The 23,145-nt window shown below is 35.7% G+C and overlaps 1 protein-coding gene across 2 annotated transcripts in view; it reads left to right on the forward strand.

Moving 5' to 3' along the window:
• Positions 1-22,761, forward strand: part of LOC123698436 (zinc finger protein 184-like) — a 49,145-nt gene extending 26,384 nt beyond the window's left edge. For both annotated transcript variants that reach the window (XM_045645054.1, XM_045645053.1), the window contains 2 exons: positions 22,031-22,228; positions 22,541-22,761. In XM_045645054.1, the coding sequence (XP_045501010.1) occupies positions 22,031-22,228; positions 22,541-22,684 (342 nt within the window). In that variant the 3' untranslated portion in view covers positions 22,685-22,761. The remainder of the gene's footprint in view (positions 1-22,030; positions 22,229-22,540) is intronic.
• The last annotated feature ends 384 nt before the right edge of the window (positions 22,762-23,145 follow it).

The following is a 23,145-nucleotide window of genomic DNA, read 5'->3' on the forward strand; positions in this document are numbered from 1 at the left end:
CGTAGGAATGAAATGTACAACATTGTATATTATCAATAATGTCCGCAGTGTATAAGAAAAATAATAGGGGCCCCAGAATTGAGCCTTGGGGAATACCTCGTTCAATAGATCTGCACTGTGAAAACATGCGCGCGCCGCTTTCTCCAGTTATCATAACAGTTTGAGTTCGATTGCTAAGATAACTGTCGAACCATGTGACTGCATTTTGTGTAAAACCATAGTAGGATAGTTTGGCCAGCAAAAGAGGTATGTTCAGCGTATCGAAGGCGCGCGAATAATCGATATATACGAGGATTGTGCTCATACCTCTATCCTGTGCTCTAATAATGTTATCCACTACATCCGTTAGTGCTGTAGCAGTTCCACGTTGCCGTCGAAAACCCGATTGTAATTCCGGTAAGATTCGATTCAGTTCAAGGTATTCTACGACTTGTTTGTATACAATTTTTTCCAGTATTCCAAGGACAGCATCATTGTTGTATCGATGTGATTTGTAATATGATATGTATGACGCTGGTGAGTGTCTAGAACCTGGAGTGTTAAGAAAATGCATATTAATGCTATCAGGATCACGCAAATGGGGCGGAATACGAAGTTTTCCCAAGGCTACTATGTATGCTGTAATATTCTGTGCAAAAGGTTAGTTTTTGTACATGAGTTTGTTGATAAATTGCCAACAACGTCATTCAGAAGCATTGTTGGATGAGACAATTATAGGTCTACCAGAATCTGATGGCATATTTATATTTAAGAAATAAAAGATTTTCATGTGGCAACTTATTTGACAACTATCAAATTGGTTGTCAAATTATTTGTCTTTTTTGCAGTTGATATATAATTTTTAGGATTTTGTCTAAAAAATCTTCGAAAATGTCGAAAAAGCCGCTGTGATCACAAGCAAGAGGTGTTGTTTATAATGTGTATAGAAAAATATTTGATGAAGAAGGGTCAAACACATCACAATTTTCAATTTAGAAGATTTTATTGGTAAATTGGACTTACCCGCTTTGATACTTTTAATTAAAAAATATTATATGTAGGTAACTATAATATTGTTTGTTGATTGGAATATAATTTTATGAAAACTTATTACAGGAGTTTCCAATACGGCTATTCGTCAAGTCCAAGCTGTCCAAGTCAATTTTATAATGTGTGTATCTGTTAATACTTACGAAAATAAACATAGTTTTATTTTACTTTTATTTTATTTAAAAAAAAATTATAAGCAGTCTAGTTTTCTATCGATATAACATCGATATTTTCACATGGCATAATGATAATGAACATACAAATATAGGTATGTGTAAATAATAATATGTATTACCTGTGTAAAAGTTATATGTATATTATACATGTAAGTATGTACCTACATAATATTAAGTGGATATCTCATTATTAAGTACAGTATTGTCCACTTATGTAATGTGACTAATGATATAAACTAAAAAATAAGCAGTATCAAGATCGTTCAGTCCATTTTCCCTAGGGTTGCACACTAAAAATTTTGATTTCCCTAATTGCCATCAGATTCTGGTTTACCTATATTATTTATGCTAAATAAAATAAGTATCTGAACCAATTATTAAAAAGCGATACTCCCTGATTATGGGTAGTCACCATAATAAAATTGTAGCAACTCTCACTTTGTCAATATGGCATGTGTGTCAAAAAAAATGTATCGCTTCGAATATTTTAGTTAATATTGTTGCTTATTTATTAAACACTTGACCGTAATTTGAAGCTTACTTATTGAGAAGGTACCTAGCTTTTTCCGCCTATTTTCCCTCTCTTTCACGTTGTATATATGCTATCTCTCTCGCACACGGCACACCTCCCACCAGGTGGCGCGGCCGGCGCACGATAATGTGCAGGCGCTAGATCTTCTTCATTGGCGTCTAGCTTCCGCCGCGAGAAGGTTGTCTACAAGACTACAACCTTGGTGCTATTAAGTATTAAGTATTGCATATTGCAAGTGCTAAAAGTGTGAAAAAGTGTATCCCGTCGGATCGGTACAGTGAGTTATTTTTACATCTATTGTAATGATATTTTACTTAAAAATGAGCAAAAATCTTTTAAATCAACGGTATATCAGTTGGACTTTATTTAAAATGCTGAGGTCTTTTAGTGAATCTTTCAGCAATAGTTTATTTTTCAATATGCTTTAAATACTTAATAGCATGCATAAAGATATTTAAAATTAACGATACAACCGTTACATATTGTACACGTGAAATAGTAACTTTTCTTTTGAAATATTTTATAATGCAAAATATACTTATGAATATTTGAATTTCTAATACTGTGAGTAAAGCTTTTTTTTAACGGATTTACCGTTCGGCTTTGCTCGTATCGTTAATATTACTTTTGTGATTATTTGATATTGACTAAATATATCAAATACCCTCTCTTTTATATAGATATTTTTATTTTATTTCATTTTTAATGTGTTTTTATTACAAGGTTACAAGTGAATATTATTAATAGTAGGTATGGATAAATCCAAGGCTATCCTATGAGCCAACTCAAAGCTTAACAGGCATGCAATCCATTGCTACGACTTTATTACATTGTCGTTATCACTAGGAACGGTTCGGAGTATAGTTTATTACTAAAAATTATCGAACGAGATTTGTCAGCTCAAAAAGAACAAATTATATATTACGACGTGTCCGAACATGTCGTGATATGTTATAAATCGTCCGGGAGTTAGCCGCTCATCTGAATAATGATGGAATACGCACAATGCACATGTTCAGTAGGTACCATGAACGTACCACACATTCAAAAGTATCCGTAGTCTATACGTGTCCTTTTATGAGTATTAATCTGATCCGTATTTATGCGAAAATAGACATAGGTATTACACACGGCAATTTTGGTTTGAAAATTACTTTTATTTATATTAAGTAAGTTAAATGTACTTTAAGGGCCGTTGAGTTGGGCAACCAAAATTTTTTTGGAGAAAGGTCTATGCCTAAGTATCTGACCCGTAAAATCTTAACCTGCGGAGATTTATAGTTTTTTAGAAATTAATTATTAAAATTTCATAATTTTTCATACAATTTTGAGCAACCATCTTCACATTTGTTTTTTTTTGTACAACTCTTATACCCATGAATTTTTTATTTAATTAATTTACATGTTATTCAATGTTTTTAGCCATAATAACCTCAGACCAATAAAAAAGGTATAGACGGAGCTGTCGCAAACAATCGGGGCGAAATAAGTGAGGACTAGTCTCGGCTTTGTGTGCGTAACTTGGTGTAAGACATCGTAGATTTGCGCATGTGTGCTAGAGAAAAATGTTGCAAGCGTTGCGATGCGACTCCCAAGTGCGAGAGATATACTTTAGTGAAAAGTGTTATTAGTATGTAGTATTGTTGTGTATTATTAATTTATTATGTATTTGTCTTGGGTGTATGAAATGAAAGATAATTTCTTTTAATGACAGTTAGGTATTTATTTTCATTTTAAATACAATTATGAAAAAAAAATCTAATTTAAGAAAACACACAACATTTTATACGTGAATGGATAAATGAATGACAATAATGCGAACCATGTATGCTCTAGCTTCTGTCTTCAGAAAGACATGATATTTCGCTTTTATACACACTTCTCATAAAAAAAATCCAAATGCCTATAAAAAACAAAAATATATTAATGATAATTTAATGCCCTTTATGTTGTGACAGTTTTTTATATGTCTGACGTTTTGAGTCACAACTTTTGAGTAAAGTTTCTTGTTTCGCAATGTGGTGGAATCTTATGTTTATGTACTTACTTATCACAGACCTAATTAAATTTGTTTGGTGTTCTATGCCATACTCGTTATGTTCATCTTCAAAATTTGCAAAAATATCCTGATTGCCAACAAATCTTTTCAGAATTTGTGATAGTACGTATTTGTGCTGGTTTATTGATGTTATCTGGGGGCACGGTAGTGCCCCCGCCAAGACGAGCCAAGCGAACAAGCGAAGCGCACGGGCACTACCTACCTTTTCTCGAAGCGCTTCGACGTTTTTTTGAACCCTCATAACTTGGGTTTGGATTATGCTAGATCAACAAAATTTTCGGGATATATTGTCAATAGCGGACTTATTGAACATATTAAGTTTAAATTACATTAGCTTTTATACTTCAGATTTGATTTATATCTAAAAAACGCTAATTTCGTCACTGACTCACTGATGATCATCAAAATTCTTAAGGTATTTCCTATTGTCCTAGAAAGCTGAAATTTTGTATGTAAGCTAGTACTAGCACACAACGAACAAAAAAATTATAAAACTTGTAACTTTCATCCCCCAACCCCTTAAACTAGGGGATGGGAGTTTGTATGAGACCTGTAATTTTAAATTAAATTTTGATCACGCTAGAGGTCTAATAATCTAAAACTTGGTTCCCCTAGATATATATATGTATAGGTACTCCTTGTTAAAAAAAAAATTTAATCGACATATAAAATTTTGTACAACAAACAACTTACAAAAAGAAATGAAATCCCACCAAAAACATTTTCATGTAAAATGTTGCCAAGACGAGTCCATATGACTCGCACTGTCAAAAAGTTATCAGATCTCATGTAGAGCCAAGCTTCTAACACTACACGCCCTAACTCTACAAGGCCTAACTTCACAAACTCTACACCTTAGTCAAAATATGTGGCTTGGCCATTCGTTACTACAAAAACTATTGTATAACACAAAAGTAATGAACAGTGAATAAATTTTTCACCTTACGCCGATGTGAATGTAGCGAAATGGCCAAGCCACATATTTTGACTAAGGTGTAGAGTTTGTGAAGTTAGGCCTTGTAGAGTTAGGGCGTGTAGTGTTAGAAGCTTGGCTCTACATGAGATCTGATAACTTTTTGACAGTGCGAGTCATATGGACTCGTCTTGGCAACATTTTACATGAAAATGTTTTTGGTGGGATAGTTATTCCTGCTTTAACAATTTTCCTTATCACCAACTCACACGTACAACATATGTTATATGTATCAAGAGAAGGAAAACTTAAACCACCTTTGTCTCTTAATGTTATTAACTTATGAAAATCATGTCTTTCTGAAGACAGAAGCCGGGCCATACACGGTTCGCATTTGATTTTTTTTGATAGGTAATGAGCGACCCCACCAGCTATATAACCAATTACATATTTCCGAAAATCATTTATATCTGGTACATCTAAGTAACTGGCCAAATTTCCAACGTCATTTTCAATTGGTTTAAGGAAATTCAGAGCGGGTTCTTCATAATCCTCTTCGTGACGGTAAGATGTTGAAGTGACATTGATAATTTGTATGGCGGAAGAACAATTCAATATAGCTATATTTTCCAGTGGCACACAGTTACCAGTTAAGCACTTTAATTCAAGATGTGTTAATAGTTTCCTGTATATACCTTTGAATTGCTTGACATTAGGGTTGTCATTGTGGCCACCATGCATCCTGACTGACCCAAAAAAAATTTCTATGTGGTCCTGACTCATTTTATAAGTGGGTATAAAAATCAACCGATTTTCATTTACAATCAAATGCTGAACCAAATGTTTAACACTTTCAATGTTTATTAAAATACCCAAAAATCCCGATTTGCATTTTGTTTCAATTATTGGCTTGTAAAATCGAGTAAATAACACCGTTTTTTTTCCATCTTTCATGACGCTTCGTTTTGTACATATTTTCAATTTAAGATTTATAATATATTGTTTTAAGTCTTCGAGGAAAGTGATTATATCATTTTTATTTCTGACATTAATAGGCTTTTTGTATCCGAATGCTCTCATGCCTCTGGAATTGTAAATATCGAAGTAATCATTCATTAGTTGTATAAAGTGTTCGGTAGGCTTAGACTGTTTAAATTGATCGAGATTCAGGTCTTCTCTGCATATTTTCAAAGCTGTTGCAACACTTCTGCTCAGTAATTGTGTGGCTAATTTGACTTTCATTATTTGGTTTTTGTATTCTTTATGTTTTTTTGATAATTTGTTAGCCAAATGAAGCCCTTCGCTGTTTTGCAGTGTATTGAGTTCAGTTAAGTAATCCCATTTTATAATTTCGCCGTTTATATCCAAGAACTGTTTATTGGATTGTAACTGGTTTCTGACTAATTTCATGACATGACACGGGTCTAAGATACAGGCTACTTCCGTATCATTTGATGGATGTTTAAATGTGGTCTTCATTAATGACAAATCTTTAACATTACAATCAAGTAATTCCATGGCGGCAAAATTTGTTGCATGCCCGTCAAAAGTTATATACACTACATCAACTCCTACTTCATAACATTTAATAAGACACATTTTGATCAAGTTTGCTTTTTGTGTTCCACTGAGACTATTAGTTAAAAAATAACCTAACGGGATTTTCCAACGCTGATTTATGGCTACTAGTAGGAACACAAAAGCTTGAGATGCTAATGCAACCGAATCTGAAGTTGTACCAATGCCCATATCTACTAGCCCATGATATTTTTTTCCGTCCCATATCTTTTGCTGTCTTAGAGCCATTTCATCAAAAACAAGGGCACATATAGGACGGTATTCTGAGTTTTCAGCCTTTAGTCTTACTGCTGAAAAAGCTTCTTCTGTAAAGCCAGGTTCACCGTTAATATGAGCGTACCATTTCGATAACGTTTTAGAGTGTGGTAGACAAGTTTGGAAGGTTTGTCGCACATATTCATAGGCTTTTGGTGAATAAAAGTTGAGTGTGAGACAAAACTTTTTCATGGCTGAGGAATATTTGATTTTTTTCTTTCCTACATTCTTTTTGTTTATATTATGACATATTTCTGCTGCAACAACGTTTTCACCGAGCATATTTAATATGTCAGTGTCTATACATGTATAATTTTTATCTTTCATATCTTTTAGAACTGTTTTTAGTGACGCGTTTTTTTTTAAGGCGTTTAACTTTCTGATTTAGTGTTTTGATTTTGCGTGCATGAATTTTATAACGTAACTTATACTTTCTAGCTTGTTGTCTAAGTTTATTTTTTTTGGGAGTGTCAAATATTGACTCTAGTTCGGAATCACGGATTTCATGTTGATGGTTTGAGATATCTTCTGTAACTTTATCTGATGTATCGCCAAAAATACCAGCTGCGTCAGCTTCCTCCTCAATATTACAGTGCTGCGAAAAAAAAAAGTTATTTAGATTTTTTATAAGCACTTATATCTAAGGTAAAATCACACATACTGATGATAATACAGGTAGGCACAAACCTCTGTATTAAGTTCCATTGTTGAAGGTGCAGGATTAATAGAACTACCAGACACTTCCATTCCCTGACACCACTCGAAGTTTACTAGATGAATCTAAAAAATATGGCAGTATTTTAAAATAAGATAAAGGTTTTATTATCGACAGTAAAATAACCATAATAATAAATAACCAACCTTTTTTGGCGTAGCGTTTTTCTTTATTCGACGGTAGCCACCTTTGGTGTTGTACATATCAATTTCTTCAAAATGTGCAGAACAAATTACACTAAATTTTGAAGGGAGCCACTCGACATCATTTCTGTTGTCCCGTATAGTTTTAATCCAGTTTTCTTTCCACGTTTTTTCAGCTGGGAATCTAAGAAATACCATTTCAAACACATATATAACAACAATACATAATAACATACCTAATGTATACCAAAACTAAGTAATTATGCAATAGTAAATTTAATGTAGTAATTTTGCTTACTTTGTAAAGTACTTAGTATTCGTAAAAAATTACGATTTCCCTTACTTTTGGGAAAAAAATAATGTTTTTAACTTGCAACACTGACACAATGGCGTGTTCCGAGAAAGTATGTCTAGTATTTTTACGATTTTGTTTAAAATATACAGCAAATAGGTTACTTACTTGTGAAAAGTTATCCCAGAAGCTTTATTTTTAAAACAGGAATTGTTTTTGCAACACTTTACAACACAGGACGGCATAATTTCGCAATTATTAGGTATTGTTTACTACGTCATGCGCGCTCGCTTACTCGCTGCAGACTACCGCACAGCCGTCTTCATATTTCCGAATCGTCTTCATATTACGTGCCTCACTTGTAGGAGCGCAATGTTCCGTCTATACTTTTTTATTGGTCTGAGATAATAACATTGTTTTTATAACAATTTTATACTTAGTTATTTTTATAGCACTTGCTTCAGTTTTTAAAATCGATTTACTTTTAGCATTCAAATAGGTAGCGAGGAGCGAAGCGACGAGCGTGTTAGGTTAACTCTTGAACTTTAGTGCGATTCCCACTCAAACAACAAAAACTACGTAGGTTAAAACGTACGTAGGTAGGTTAAACTATGTACGTAGGTAACGAAACGCAACAAGATGGTTGCTCGAAATTCTATGAAAAATTATGAAACTTTAATAATTAATTTCTAAAAAACTATAAATCACCGCAGGTTAAGATTTTACGGGTCACTTACTTAGGCATAGACCTTTCTCCAAAAAAATTTTGGTTGTCCAACTCAACGGCCCTTAAAGTACATTTTTACCTAAGTTTCCTATGTTTCAAATGATGCAACTTTTTGGTTATAAATAAATAAATAATAAATAAATAAATATTATAGGACATTATTACACAAATCGACCTAGTCCCACAGTAAGCTCAATTAAGGCTTGTGTTGTGGGTACTAGGCGACGATAAATATAATATTTAATAAATACATATATAGATAATAACACCCAGACCCAAGAACAAATAATTGAGTTCATCACACAAATATTTGCCCTGACCGGGGATCGAACCCGGGACCGTCGGCTCAGTAGGCAGTTACTTTACCACTGCGCCAACCGCGTCGTCAAATTAACACGAGTAAGTGCCAAAATTTTACATTTAAATTTTCTAGTTTGGAAAGGGACGTTATCACTTATTCTAACGTTTTAGAATAATATTATAAACTTGTACACCTTGACAAAAAGTAAAAAAATTGCGGGTGAGCGGAGATTATTTTGTGCAATAAAACCGTCCTACGATGGTATGGCCACGTATGGCTGCGTTCGTAAGGAATGTTAACGGATATAAAGCAACTGAATGTGACATCGATTGTATGAACTAAAATAAATATGAATCGAAGTGATGATGATTTGAATTTTGACTTTATTAAATAGTTAAAGCCTTCTTTTTATATATACATAACAATGAATTACCATTGTCAAATCAATTCTTATTTCATCCTGGACAGCTGTTGCTAGCATTCGAAAATAAGTTAAAGTACCTTGTTAATTGCTATATTATTATTTTAAATGATTATTAACTTCTAATTTTATATTAGCACCTTAAATCTTGCTCGAAGCAGATTACATAAATGTGGCCGCTAGGTTTAACCGCTACTCCTCGCAGGTTAGGTTCGTTAGCCAGGTTAAACCCACCCTCGCAAGGTGACTATTAAGTATTTTTGGGAAGGCCCTACTCATTTCAAATTTCAAACATCCCTCGAGCAGCCGTCGCTCGCAGGGAAATAGGTGCAAATATATATCAGCCCTCGCGGGGCTTTGATTACAACCGTCCCTCAAGCAGAAATGGTGGAAATATAATATATCAGCCCTCGCGGGGCTTTGATTATGGCCGTCCCTCACGGGGAAATGGTGCAAATATATATCGGCCCTCGTGGGGCTTTGATTGCGGTTGGTGCAAATATACAAAGGATTGATCATTAAAATGATCATAGATATTTGCTTTCGTCAACGAGGACCTACGAAAGTTTTAGAGATGACAGTAACGGATCTTCACTCTTCTAAGGTAGGTAGAAAAAGGTTTTGAAATCTATTTCACAGTGGGCCATCTATACAATATAAGTATAGTAATATAACCTTATAAATACAATAAAATAGGGAGACGTTGGAAATTGGAACTTGAACAAATTGTATTTACCAATGCAGAGCCTATTCACAACAAAGGAAGGCGAGTCGGATCAAATATCATCTCGCAGATGATTTGTGGCGGTGGTTTCGAGGATTGTCACCAAGCCTTGTGTCAACGGTATATTTGGTATCGTAATTCCATGGCACTAGCCGACCAATTTTCACATAAAACAACCTGAAGAGATTTTTAAATCGCAAAGCGATTGAATGTAACAAATTACGATTGGTTATGTATAGTTGACCTCTCATAGGCCTACTTTAGTTGCCCGGTCTTGTAGGCAATTCATTCGACTCGTTTATCAACCCATTTGGCCTCATTATGGCACCCATGAGTTTTTCTTCAGGGCTCAAACAATAAATCGCTGAGTGATTAGGATAATCATTTGCTTAGACAAGTTTCTTGTCATCCCACAGGGATTATTATATTATATAATAAACTTATATGCAACTATTAACGTAAAACGTTTAAGTACTCAACGAGTGCTGTGAATTCTGACTATTGAGTTACTTAGGATAGAGGATAATTAATAACGGAAGGTCAATCCTTCCAAACAAAAGCCTCGTATTAATAGATATTACTTGGAACCCCTACCCTTCACGAGAAAGCTCAGCCAGATGACTTCTCATTTCTTTGATTTGAAGAGGGGGGGGGGGGGGGCAAAAAATGCAATGCAATACAGAATATACGGCTTTTGAAACATTACAAAGATACCAGATAAGCGAACTAAACCTTTCTGGTTTAGTTCTTGCTATATCGATATCCGTGCCTGCTTCTCGTGGTTGCGGTTGAATTAAGTTTATCAATGGTCGTAAATGCAATGATATACAGATGATATACTGCATTTAAAACATGACAAAGTCTGGTAAGCCAACTAAACTTTGCTAGGTTAGTTCTTACTATATCACTGTCCGTGGCTGCCTCTCGTGGTGGTTACAGATGACTAAAGTAACGTCCTGTCTTCGCATCCACAACCAACTGTCCTTTCATAATCTTAAAACAGATTCATTCGACAGCTCCCCACGAGTTCAGTTCTTCATTTTTGCACTCGCACAACTGTGGACAACCCATGAGCAGTGCCTCCATTGGTAGCAGTAACAATCAAGGGGTAACTAAGGTAAGCTAGCCATATTAGGGATGTTGGAACAACCGACCATATTCAGGGCAACTTTCTTTGTCCAGTTTAACATTTATACAGTCGTAGCATTCCTACGGAACAAAAATGGGATCAGATCTGCACCCTTAATGCAGTTAATCGAAAGGAGATACCTTCAGACGACGATAGTATTCAGAACCCACCATATTCCTGAACATAATAATGCATAATAATCTCTTGCCATTGTCCTGCAGCAGAATTCCTTAGCGATAATTTGTTCTCGTTAGAGCGGGTTGTAACGATAATATGAGAAATCCTAGTCAGTACGAGGCCTGAACGACGTGTAAGAGTACCGCTATTTCAGTAGTAGTAGCACCGAGAAGGGCGAAGGTATTCTGGAAAGTAGAACTGAAGGCCCGGTCAGCAGCACCATCCACCTAATGGACAGTGTTTAGTGCTGCACCACTAGAATCTGACTCTGAAGGTATGAAAATGTGGAGTACATTTTCCAAATATCAAATGTTATAGTCGGAAGAAAAATCCTATTTGCCTCCGTCTACCCAAAAGACATACGGAGTAGCTAGTAGAAGTTGGTTGAATTAGAATAAGTATAGTTAAAAACCTTTGTTACTTACTGGATAAATTTGCCTCATTTCCTGTCTGACGTTCATATAGCTGTTGATGGCCTAGTGTTATGCACAAACACTGTTTAATAAGTCACGTTATGTAGTCCCGAGACTTTCGGTATATAAGTTCTGATGTAAATCATAATTATATCTGTAGATACGAGTTCACACTCGTATACGCAGGGGATGGGAATGGCTCGTTACGTCGCCAGTATCTAGGGTAAACACACGTCCGCTCACGCCCGAGGCTGCTGCGTGACTGTGTTCCCCACTACCCGCGAACCCGAGACATCCGGGGATATAGTACCTATACTTTACTCAAACACTACATCCCTTCCTTATTCTATTTTTTCTTTTATTAAAATAAAATCGTTTACAACAAACATACATTATAGAAAGCTATCAGACTGATTTAATTAGGTATTTCATTAGCGGTATTCTTCACTTTCTTTTACATCTCCGTTATCCGTAGTCTCCACCTCTATCCTGAACTTTCTAAACTTTCCATTCCCCCTCTGTTCTTATTAAGTCACATTACTTCTATGCTTTTGGTTAGTATCCACATTTCTGACAAGTAAGTATCCACCTTCTAATAATTGTTCTACACTGTTTCGAGTTCGTTTAAAGTTTGCTGTCAGTTTGTTACGCTTCTCCATCTCCTTAACATATACTTTATCACCTGTTATTGACCTCAAAATCTCCTTTTTCTATCTGTATGTTATTTTCTATTGTTTTTTAATCCCTGTCCCTAACATCGGAATTGTCAAATTCTTGTTTGTTATACAACCGAGAGGAAATTTTATCTTTATTTTCTGTATTCCAGAGAATGTCCTTGTTTTCCAAAAGAATTTCATTTCATCAGTTGTTCTTCCGAGCTTGTTTGTATATTCAACTTTCCAGCTTGGTTCCGCAGCTGTTTTCCTACAACTTCTCGAATATCTCTCCTTCTTCCTGTTTTATTTGTTGAAACATATACCTTTCGATAATTAAAAACACAAACTCAACATTTATTCATTCAATAAGACTTCTTCTAGAAGCTCTTTTGAACCGTCGTAACATAATTTCACACTTTACCACCAATTCGGAAAGCATCATCCATGAATGGAACCGGCAAGAAACTCTTTAGCTGCTCTAACATCATGACAATATTACATTTTAATTTAACATAACAGTAGATGCCAAAGAACTGTCCCGTGGATCCCACGCGACAAGCCTCCATGGCTTTTCATTCTCCATAATACATATTATATTCCTTAATGTTGTAATAGGCTCACTGAACTACTACGTTTTATATTTAGTTTTTAAATTACCAATATTAAACTCTTTAATTCTATCAGGAGTTCTATTGTAAAAGAGTATATCTTGACCCATTAGATAGCCGGAAAAATAGCATGTCAATTTTATTTTTGTTCCTTATGTGACAACAATGTCCATCTCCTTTTCTTGCGTATAAGTCAGTATTCTTGCGTACATTTAAAACGTTATTAAAATTTAATTATATACTGTGAAGGTACAGTAAGGATGCCAGTATCTCTTAGTGAGTCCCGAGCACGTAATTTATATAAATGCGTATGGGCCATTTGTGTAATACAAAAACAGTTTGAATATCTGCTGCCAAGCCCCATAGTAACCTTATGCCATGAAAGTAGTTAATAAACCAATCTAGTCGTATCTTTATCCGTGAAATGATGCCTCATGCTCCGAACTGTACGCAGCTGAGCTGGTCCTAGCAGCGGCAGTGCTAACATAGACTCCCCATTGTAGTTTCTCGTCTTATTTTCCTATAGCTGTGGCAAATAACTACACCGACTTCTTCAGAATCAGTTACATATAAATCAGGTAGACTGTAAATAGTCTCCTGTAACTCAGATCCACTTAACAATAACAAAGTGGCCCTATTCTTTTCGGCGCCTTTCGCGCATCTAAGAAAATCCAAGAATACCTTTTCCATCTTTTCCAACAAAAAGCAAGTGTTGCATTGTCATCTTCTAGGTCGAGTATACCAGGAGGGAAAGTAAGTTAGTCATTCTTTAGTCCAATAGGCACAACCTAAAATCAGGTTTGATTTCATGTGATAACATCGGTACGTATGCTTTACATTAATATAATGAAGGCTCGTACAGCCTACAAACCAATCACGCACGATTTACATTTAATGAAGGCTCGTACAGCCTATAAACCAATCACGCACGATTTACATTTAATGAAGGCTCGTACTGCCTATACAACCAATCACGCACGATTTTCATTTAATGAAGGCTCGTACTGCCTATACAACCAATCACGCACGATTTACTTTTAATAAAGGCTCGTACTGCCTATACAACCAATCACGCACGATTTTCATTTAATGAAGGCTCGTACTGCCTATACAACCATATCACGCACGATTTTCATTTAATGAAGGCTCGTACTGCCTATACAACCAATCACGCACGATTTTCATTTAATGAAGGCTCGTACTGCCTTTACAACCAATCACGCACGATTTTCATTTAATGAAGGCTCGTACTGCCTATACAACCAATCACGCACGATTTACATTTAATGAAGGCTCGTACTGCCTATACAACCAATCACGCACGATTTTCATTTAATGAAGGCTCGTACTGCCTATACAACCATATCACGCATGATTTTCATTTAATGAAGGCTCGTACTGCCTATACAACCAATCACGCACGATTTTCATTTAATGAAGGCTCGTACTGCCTATACAACCAATCACGCACGATTTACATTTAATGAAGGCTCGTACTGCCTATACAACCAATCACGCACGATTTTCATTTAATGAAGGCTCGTACTGCCTATACAACCAATCACGCACGATTTTCATTTAATGAAGGCTCGTACTGCCTTTACAACCAATCACGCACGATTTTCATTTAATGAAGGCTCGTACTGCCTTTATATCTTGCATAAACCAATAATTTTATTCATTATTATTATTTTAAATTTGATTTGAACCCAGTGTGCAGTCTCGTCTAACTTGAAGATAGGATAGGTTACATTTCAGTTTATAGTTGCAAATATATATACATTTACTAGATTTCCGCCCGCGGCTTCGCCCGCGTCTGCAAAGGAAAACCCGCATAGTTCCCGTTCCCGTGGGATTTCCGGGATAAAAACTATCCTATGTGTTAATCCAAGTTACCCTCTATATGTGTGCTAAATTTCATTGTAATCGGTTCAGTAGTTTTTACGTGAAAGAGTAACAAACATCCATACATCCATACATCCATACAAACTTTCGCCTTTATAATATTTATTAGATATTTTTTTTTAATTATTTGACAGTCAGTTCTCTGTGTATCTGTTAACTCCAATCGATTCTTACATAATATGGCGGCATCTATTGGCTGGATTGAGTAAGTATTCAATAGATGGCGCTATTTAATAATTAGAAGACTACGCGTTTGACGTTTGCGTTGTCGGGTCAGCCAGTATGTATATATAATATATATATTTATCGAATATCAAATTAATATTTACAATTGCATGCTTAATATTAAGCGAAATACGTAGATCAAGCGTAGATCAATTATAAAGTTATATCTTTCTTTTGGATACTACTTACATAATATTATTTTATTTCATTAGTCGGTACACAATTCGCTATAAGAAACTACAGTACATTTAATAGATTTTGTATCCAGTAAGTATAAGTTGTAGTACCTACATAAAACTTCCGACTAAATACTCTAAATAGTTTTATGACCATACAAATGTGTACAGCGGGTACTTGTGCACGCGTAAAGAGTGTAATAATAATAAATAATAAGGGCGTAGGGATGTGACGACCCCATCGCCCACGGTTGGAATATCTATTGTCTACGTGACAGTAGATATTCCACCCGTGCAATCAGTCAACCCGCAGGACACCTTGTGGCGGGGTGTCGGGGAGTAGCGACCCCGCGGGAACCGAGTGCTCCCGGGGGAGGCCCCTGTCTTCATCTCCGGCTTGCCTTCACCGGCCGGTCGGAGTGAAGCCTGACGAGGACAGGACCCCCACCTCTGGCTTGCCTTAACCGGCCGGCCAGAGTGGAGTCGCGAGAGCTTTTAGCTCGAAGGGTGGATGCGAAGTGTAAGTGGCGAGTGGGCACGTGATGCTGGACCCTCAGGGAGCGCGTGATCGTAGTTTAAAGTCCAAGGACGCCTCTCCACCCTTAGCTGCTCACAATATGTTGCCCCCTTGTCGCACTATTGCAGCGACTTATTTCGGGGGCCCATACAGTGAGAGGGCGAGTCACCACCTGCCAACATATTTTTACTTTCTTTTAGTAGAAAGGCAGGTGTCATAGTTTCCAATAGTCCCCAAATACCGGCCCATTTAACATCCCACTCCATAGCCCAGTTTATTTTGTTTTTCCATATCTCGAAATAGTCCTACATCGGCCGCAGACTGCCTAGGACTGTATCTCTATAGTGCAGTCATGGGCAGGCTGCGGCTGGTGTCCCACAACACAGTAAAGTTCTCTAAAGGGCCTCTGCGTGTTGGATCCGTGTCCCCACGTAAGCCTTCCAAAGGACCGGGTACCTTCCTTATGATGGTACCCGAGTATTATGGAATAAATAATAAAAATACTTTATTGTACACACAGATGAAGTTGACAGAAAGACAATAAATAACAGCAAAAGAGGTTAAGGTACAGTAGGCGGATATTATATGAATTAAGTATATTTGAACAACTAATACGTAGAAGAGGAATTAGGTTTAGAGACATTTATTTTTCAAAAGAATTTTACATTTCACTTATTCTAATTCAATAGTGTTAACTTGTACACCTTGACAAAAAGTTAAAAACTTGCGGGTGAGCGGAGAACTACTCTGTACAATAATATCGTCTTATGACGGTATGTATGGCTGTGTTCGTAAGGAATGCTAACGCGGATATAAAACAACTAAATTAGTTAAGTATGTCTTCATTTACTTTTTACGACAACATATTATATAAAAAAATATATGTCTGTCTCTATCTCTGCTAGAAAAACACAGTGTCATATACGTAATATTTATTAGAAAATTATTGCATCCGTACAGTCACGTGGTCTCCTCTGAGCAGCCATACCCTTCAATTAATGGTTGCTGCTTTGCGGTAATCCTTTATGCCGCTATTGCTATTTCTTCTTTTTAATTTTATTTTATTTGATTATTAAGAATTGCATTTTTTTCTTTATGGTGGCACATAAAGTCTTCTATTTCGAAACAAATCATCATGTCATATTTATTAATTGTTCTGATACCGACTATATTATAAAATATAATTATTATTTATAATAAGTAGTTACAGCCCTATAAATGTACATATTATTTACTATTATAAAACGGAGCGCAGCAATCACATAATTAAATCATAATATTTAATACAATCTACAAAATTTATGATACAAAATCATTGGCCGCTTTGTTTGGCTTATTTAATCTCATGTTGGTAACTACATATAACTTTAGCAGACAGTGCACGTACTTAGCACCGCGTTGCTTTAGTGTCACACTCTGCTCATGTCACACAGATTGACTAGTGCCTCGCTAAGCAAAGCCCTATACACCAAAGCGTAGCTTAAAAACTCGCAAACCATTAATTTCAGAAACTATTGCCACCGATCCCTGATAAGTATGCAAATACTGAACCAAATCTGCCCGTTCAAAATGGGTTAAAATCTAGTCTGAAGAACTAACTTAATACAAGTAGGTGAAGCTATTAATAGAATGTTATAAATAGAAATCATTTAGCAGAATATCATTGTTTGTGTCATGAGTATATAAGTAAGAATTATCATAATACAATAATTTTGTACACGCTAGGTTTTTTCCTAACTAATAATATCCGTTTTACTATAATTATGTACTCAAATACATTAAAACGCAAATATTTCGTCTGACGCTAATATAAATTTTATGAAAATTATAACGTTAGACGTCAAGCGTCTGAGTAGGTACACCCAGCGCTGGCGCTTGGTAATCTGTTTAGCAGTATAGTTACTGCGCATTACAACCATAGAAAATATACTGGTACAACCAAGGTACAAAACGTTAATTGACATATTAGCGCGGCGTCAGGTTAGTGTTACGTTTTAGTTTAGTGCCTTGACATCGCGTACGTACGCATCCTATGTGTCAAACTCAAAGCCTAAATCATGATTATCGCTTACGACTTGAACAAAAGCAAAACGTAACGTAACAAACAAATTAACATTAATAATCTACCTCCCTTATTTTTATAAATTCTAAGAATAATTATTTAAAATTATAGATCTGACCTTTATTCTCGTCGCCAAATGTAGATACGAGTTCACACTCGTATACGCAGGGGATGGGAATGGCTCGTTACGTCGCCAGTATCTAGGGTAAACACAAGTCCGCTCACGCCCGAGGCTGCTGCGTGACTGTGTTCCCCACTACCCGCGAACCCGAGACATCCGGGGATATAGTACCTATACTTACTCAAACACTACAATATCTTAAAATTAATTTGATTAAAACTTAACGTACTTAGCTGTAGTAATTGCAGGTTTGGGACACAGATAAGCTCTTATCATTTTAGTCTCTAACTTCTTGAGTTCATTATATTTGTTTCCAGTACAGAGTTTATAACCTATCAGTTTTAAATAAATAATTCATGCATTGCACTGAAAGTACCAACCATGTTTATATTATGATCGGTGGCGTTGGCTCTAAACATTAATAGACACCCCACGCTTTGGTTGCATGTTACATATCTGTATTATGATTTAAACCGTTTACCTGGTTTATTTTATTACCTTATCCAAGGGATGACCTTTTGAATTTATTTCTGACCCTAAAAGTAAAGACCAAGGTCTCTTCTTGTCCGCTAGTAGCAGGTTGGGTTAAAACTGTGTGAGTCGAGACAGCTGGTAAATCTATGTTACGATGATTCAATGGTGCTTCTACAGAAGTCTAATTGAATAAATAAAGGTTTGAGTTTGAGGTATTCTTGCCTCGTCGGTGATGAGCTGTTGCTTAATCTTGTAAGTAACATCTAAATGCGTAATTAAAAGTCGTTACTTGCTCTTTCGCAGATTTACGCTAAAGATAGTGGAAATTGTAGTAACTTTAATTTTTCAAGCCCAAAAGGTTAACTAAGGTACGCTTGAACCAATCTCATAAGTTCTAATACTTTTAATCATGATGATTAACTTTTTGGTTCTTATTTGATTAACTTTTCATCTGGGATTGTTAATATAAATAATATAAAAATTTGTGTGATTTATTGGTATACTATCTGCACACCTTATTCTTTCAAATAAAGAAATAAGTAATTACTTATGTACCTATTCAAATTCACATTTGCGTCCATATATTGTACACCAGGTGGGTAACAAACAGGTCTCAATAAGTAAACTTCAAATTACGGTCAAGTGTTTAATAGCTGTGTTTTACCTGAAAATAAAACACATATTAAATACTTACCTATATTTGAAGCTTACACTTAACGTCCACCTGTTGAGGATTTCGACTCAATGAAGAAGATCTAGCGCCTGCACATTATCGTGCGCCGGCCGTTCCACCTGGTGGGAGGTGTGCCGTGTGCGAGAGAGATAGCATATATACAACGTGAAAGAGAGGGAAAATAGGCGGAAAAAGCTAGGTACCTTCTCAATAAGTAAGCTTCAAATATAGGTAAGTATTTAATATGTGTTTTATTTTCAGGTAAAACACAGCTAATAAATATTTTCCGAATGTAAAGAATGTATTGTATTGTGCAAAATTGCAGAAGTGTTTTGACACCAAATTCAGGCATAGAATTTCACAGGCAAGTGTATATTTACGTTATTTACAATATTCCTCAATACTCCTGCATTTACCTGTTTAGAATCATTTCAATGGCAAAAATTGTCTAATTTAGCATCATTTTAGTAAGCAGTCATGTTAAATTTGTTATTTTCCTAATACTTTATCATTTTTCAACAAGTTTTCAATAAACAAATTTAACAAGTAAGGTAACCATGATGACGAGTTTTTATGGATAGCGAAGAGAATATATTTTAATAACAATATTATGATGAAAATTTAGAACACCATTTTAAAGATTGTTACTAGTAATGAAACAACACACAGCATCGGTATTGCACTCACATGTAGTTATAAGATTATTCGTTTTTACATTGAAATTTATACTTTTTTAACTTACCTCATATTTTTTTGTTTTACGTATTTCAGCTTTCCAAAAAGTAAAATAAAAAGAAATATATGTGCCCATCAAGGGTAAAATTACTGAGGATTACGACCCAGAAAAAAATACCACTTGAAAAATAAACTTTGTAAAGTTAGCTGAAATTTGTGCAAGGCTGCTATAAACAGCTTTTCTTTGATGATTTTGGCTTGAAGTTGATTCGTCGAAGCAACGCGTTTAAAAAGAAGATCTTACAATTTGGTAAATAGCATCTGATGCAAAACACAACTTTCCTCTATTTACAAAGGATGTTAATGCTATAATTATATCGGTTCATATTCAAGCTTTGTAGCCAAATAGTCCACTCATTTCTTAGAAAAAAAGGTAAATAAAATAAAGTGAATTTGCGCATCTAATTTTTTTATATGTTGCAGGGAATACCTAGAAAAGCTTAACTTGAATTTTTCGACCAAGATTTCCTATGAGCTTTCGTCGCCATCTTGAAAAAAGGGGTAAAATTTGTTTTTCGGCAATAACTCGGCTATCCGATGAAATTCGGAAATCACTTATAAGACACTTTTTGTTCCTTTTTTTATGCTCTACAATTAAGTTTTGACCATTTTTTCCGTATCATGCATCGTTATCGAGATATTGATTGATAAAGTAAAAAATTCGGGACACATTTTTCGTCGTGTTTTTCTCGAAGACTGTAAATTTTATAAAAAAAAAGACCTCAGACCAAAGTTATAGATCTTATAATTCTCAACAAAAGTCTCTATGATTTCTTTCCCAAGAGTTACTATTTCTGAGATATCGCGATTTGAAGAGATACATTTTGGTGACGACGACGACGTTTTATCTACCGTCCCTACGGTAGATAAAAAGTTATTTAAAACTCATTCTATACCAATTAAAATTGTATGTACCTATAAAGTATGACCAGTAATATTATAATATAAATACTGTTAAAAATATATGTCGTTTATTATTTATAGACCATGATTTTTAGTTTTTTCTATTTAAAAAAATCCTGAATATACAAACCAGCGTGGTCACTCCACAGAAAGAGACAAAAAACAACACTGACGACAGTTAAGGTCATATTTTCTTGTTACAAGTTAATGGTCATAGTGCAATCTCCAGTGTATTAGATATAAAGCTTCTTGACCCACACATAGGGCGGCGCGCACAACTGAGTTGAACTATCTGTAAATTATTTATAACGGTTCTATTATTATTGACTCAATTTTATTCTACGATGAAATGAAACGTAGGAATAAATCGCGGTTAAAATAGGTAACTTATAAATGTACATATAATATTATACTCGTATAAAATCAAATACAAAAAAATGATAATGCAATTTTACTAAATTAATACATTACTTAGTTTTTTCAATTTCCTTGTAAGTACTTAATGTGATTTACCGGTTTTATTACTTTAGTCAGACTGTTTTGTCATACGGTATATAAAGACTATAATATATAATATTGGTCCGAAGAGCGATCCTTGAGAGACACCTGTAGTGGCGATTATGAGAAATGCTTAGTGATTTTTCAATGTTTTGCATAAGTATATTGAAAATAATTTCAAACATGTTACAAGTATAAATAAATGTTCCGAGGTAAAAGCCGCAGATTTTGCGTCTATTACATTAATTTTGTAAAGCAACAATTAGTTCACTTAGTCAGTAGCCTCGTGAAAATCTATAAAGTAAGAAAACATGATACTTTAAATGCAAATTGTTTCGATATTGTTTTATTTTGACTGACCGGTTGACTTGGTTGGTAGTGGCCCTGCCTGCCAAGCCAGAGGTCGTGGGTTCGATTCCCACCCGGGACAAATATTTGTGTGATGAATATAGATGTTTACTCTGTGTCTGGGTGTTAATTATCTATATAATTATTTATTTAAAATTATATATGCATGTTTATCGGCCATCTGGTTTCCATAACACAAGCGAAAGCTTAGTATGGGATCAGATCGTGCCGTGTGTGAAAAATTGTCCTGATTTATTATTATTTCGTCTTTTATATCTGCGTTACTTTTTGACGTGACAACGTCTTATAATTCGATAGAGCCGGCTGCACGCACGAAAGAACATGACTCATACGGCGTTACCTCGCTCTGAGGCGTTCCATGTAAGACTTGAAGTGCAAGCGAGAGCGCGGAACGAGCGACAAAGAAGCACAATCGGCCTACGTTGTCACGTTCAACTATCGTCAGTAAACCGACTTTACAGACAATCAATTTTTTTTGTTTATTTTTTTCTCAAAAAATTAAAGAGTTCATTAAAAATCCTCAGACCAACGCGTTGCTCATGTTCCACAAGCGCACGCACTCCGCGGTGAAGGCGTTCAAGTGCGGCGAGTGCGGCAAGGCGTTCCACAACCGCGTCAACCTGCTGACGCACGGCCGCGTGCACTCGGAGCGGCGCCCGCACGTGTGCTGCGCGTGCGGCAAGGCCTTCAAGTGCAAGGCGGCGCTCGACCGGCACTTGCTCGTAAGTGTAGCCAGCTGGCCGCACTGTATACATTCGGAGAGTCTTTATGCAGCAATATGCCAGCCCATCGTATGCCAGCTTTCCACCCGCAGCTACCCACGTGTTAACAAGAAACACAGGCCCCGTTCCCGTGAGATTTCCGGAATTAAATCTATCCTGATCCTTTCTCAAGTCACAAACTATATTTGTAACAAATCGGTTCAATGGTTTAAGCGTGAAGAAGAAACATAGAAGACAGAGTAAATTTCGTCTCTATGATGTTACTTAGGAAAGTAGCGTAACATATTATAATTATATAATATTTTCCCGCAGAGCCACACGGGCGACAAGCCGTACAAGTGCGAGGTGTGCGGCAAGGCGTTCGCGCAGTCGTACAGCTGCAAGGTGCACGTGCGCACGGTGCACCTCAAGCAGCCCTCAACCTCAGCAGAGCGCAGTCGCAGGAAGCGAAAATAATATATTCTAATTATTCTGAAGAAATAAAAAACAATGAAAAAAAAAAAAATTTTCACAAATAAAATTTATGGTTTTTATGTTGTCTTGTGTTCTTTCTCCTCCATTCGATAAGCTAGACTCTATAGTATTGATTTTATAAAAAAAATGCGGATAGTTTTATTTTATCCCCCACCTCCCTACAATAATACATGACGGAAGAAGGGCCCAAAGGCTATTTTTAAAAAGAGTGACGTCAGCAATTCTGACGTCACCATCATCAGGATAGGCGCTCATACTCGAAGTAGAACGCCTGTCGGTATTTTACAGGAACTATATTTTCTATCACCAAAATTTATATTTGTCATCAAGTTGTATCACCTAATAAATAGATCTATCACCACGAAATATTTTCGTTCTCAGATAAACAAAAATTGTTCCCAGGTATGAATTATCAAATTAATGTTAATATATGTGTAAAATAA

This window comes from Colias croceus, chromosome 16 (assembly GCF_905220415.1).
Source record: "Colias croceus chromosome 16, ilColCroc2.1".
Classification (NCBI taxonomy): domain Eukaryota; kingdom Metazoa; phylum Arthropoda; class Insecta; order Lepidoptera; family Pieridae; genus Colias; species Colias croceus.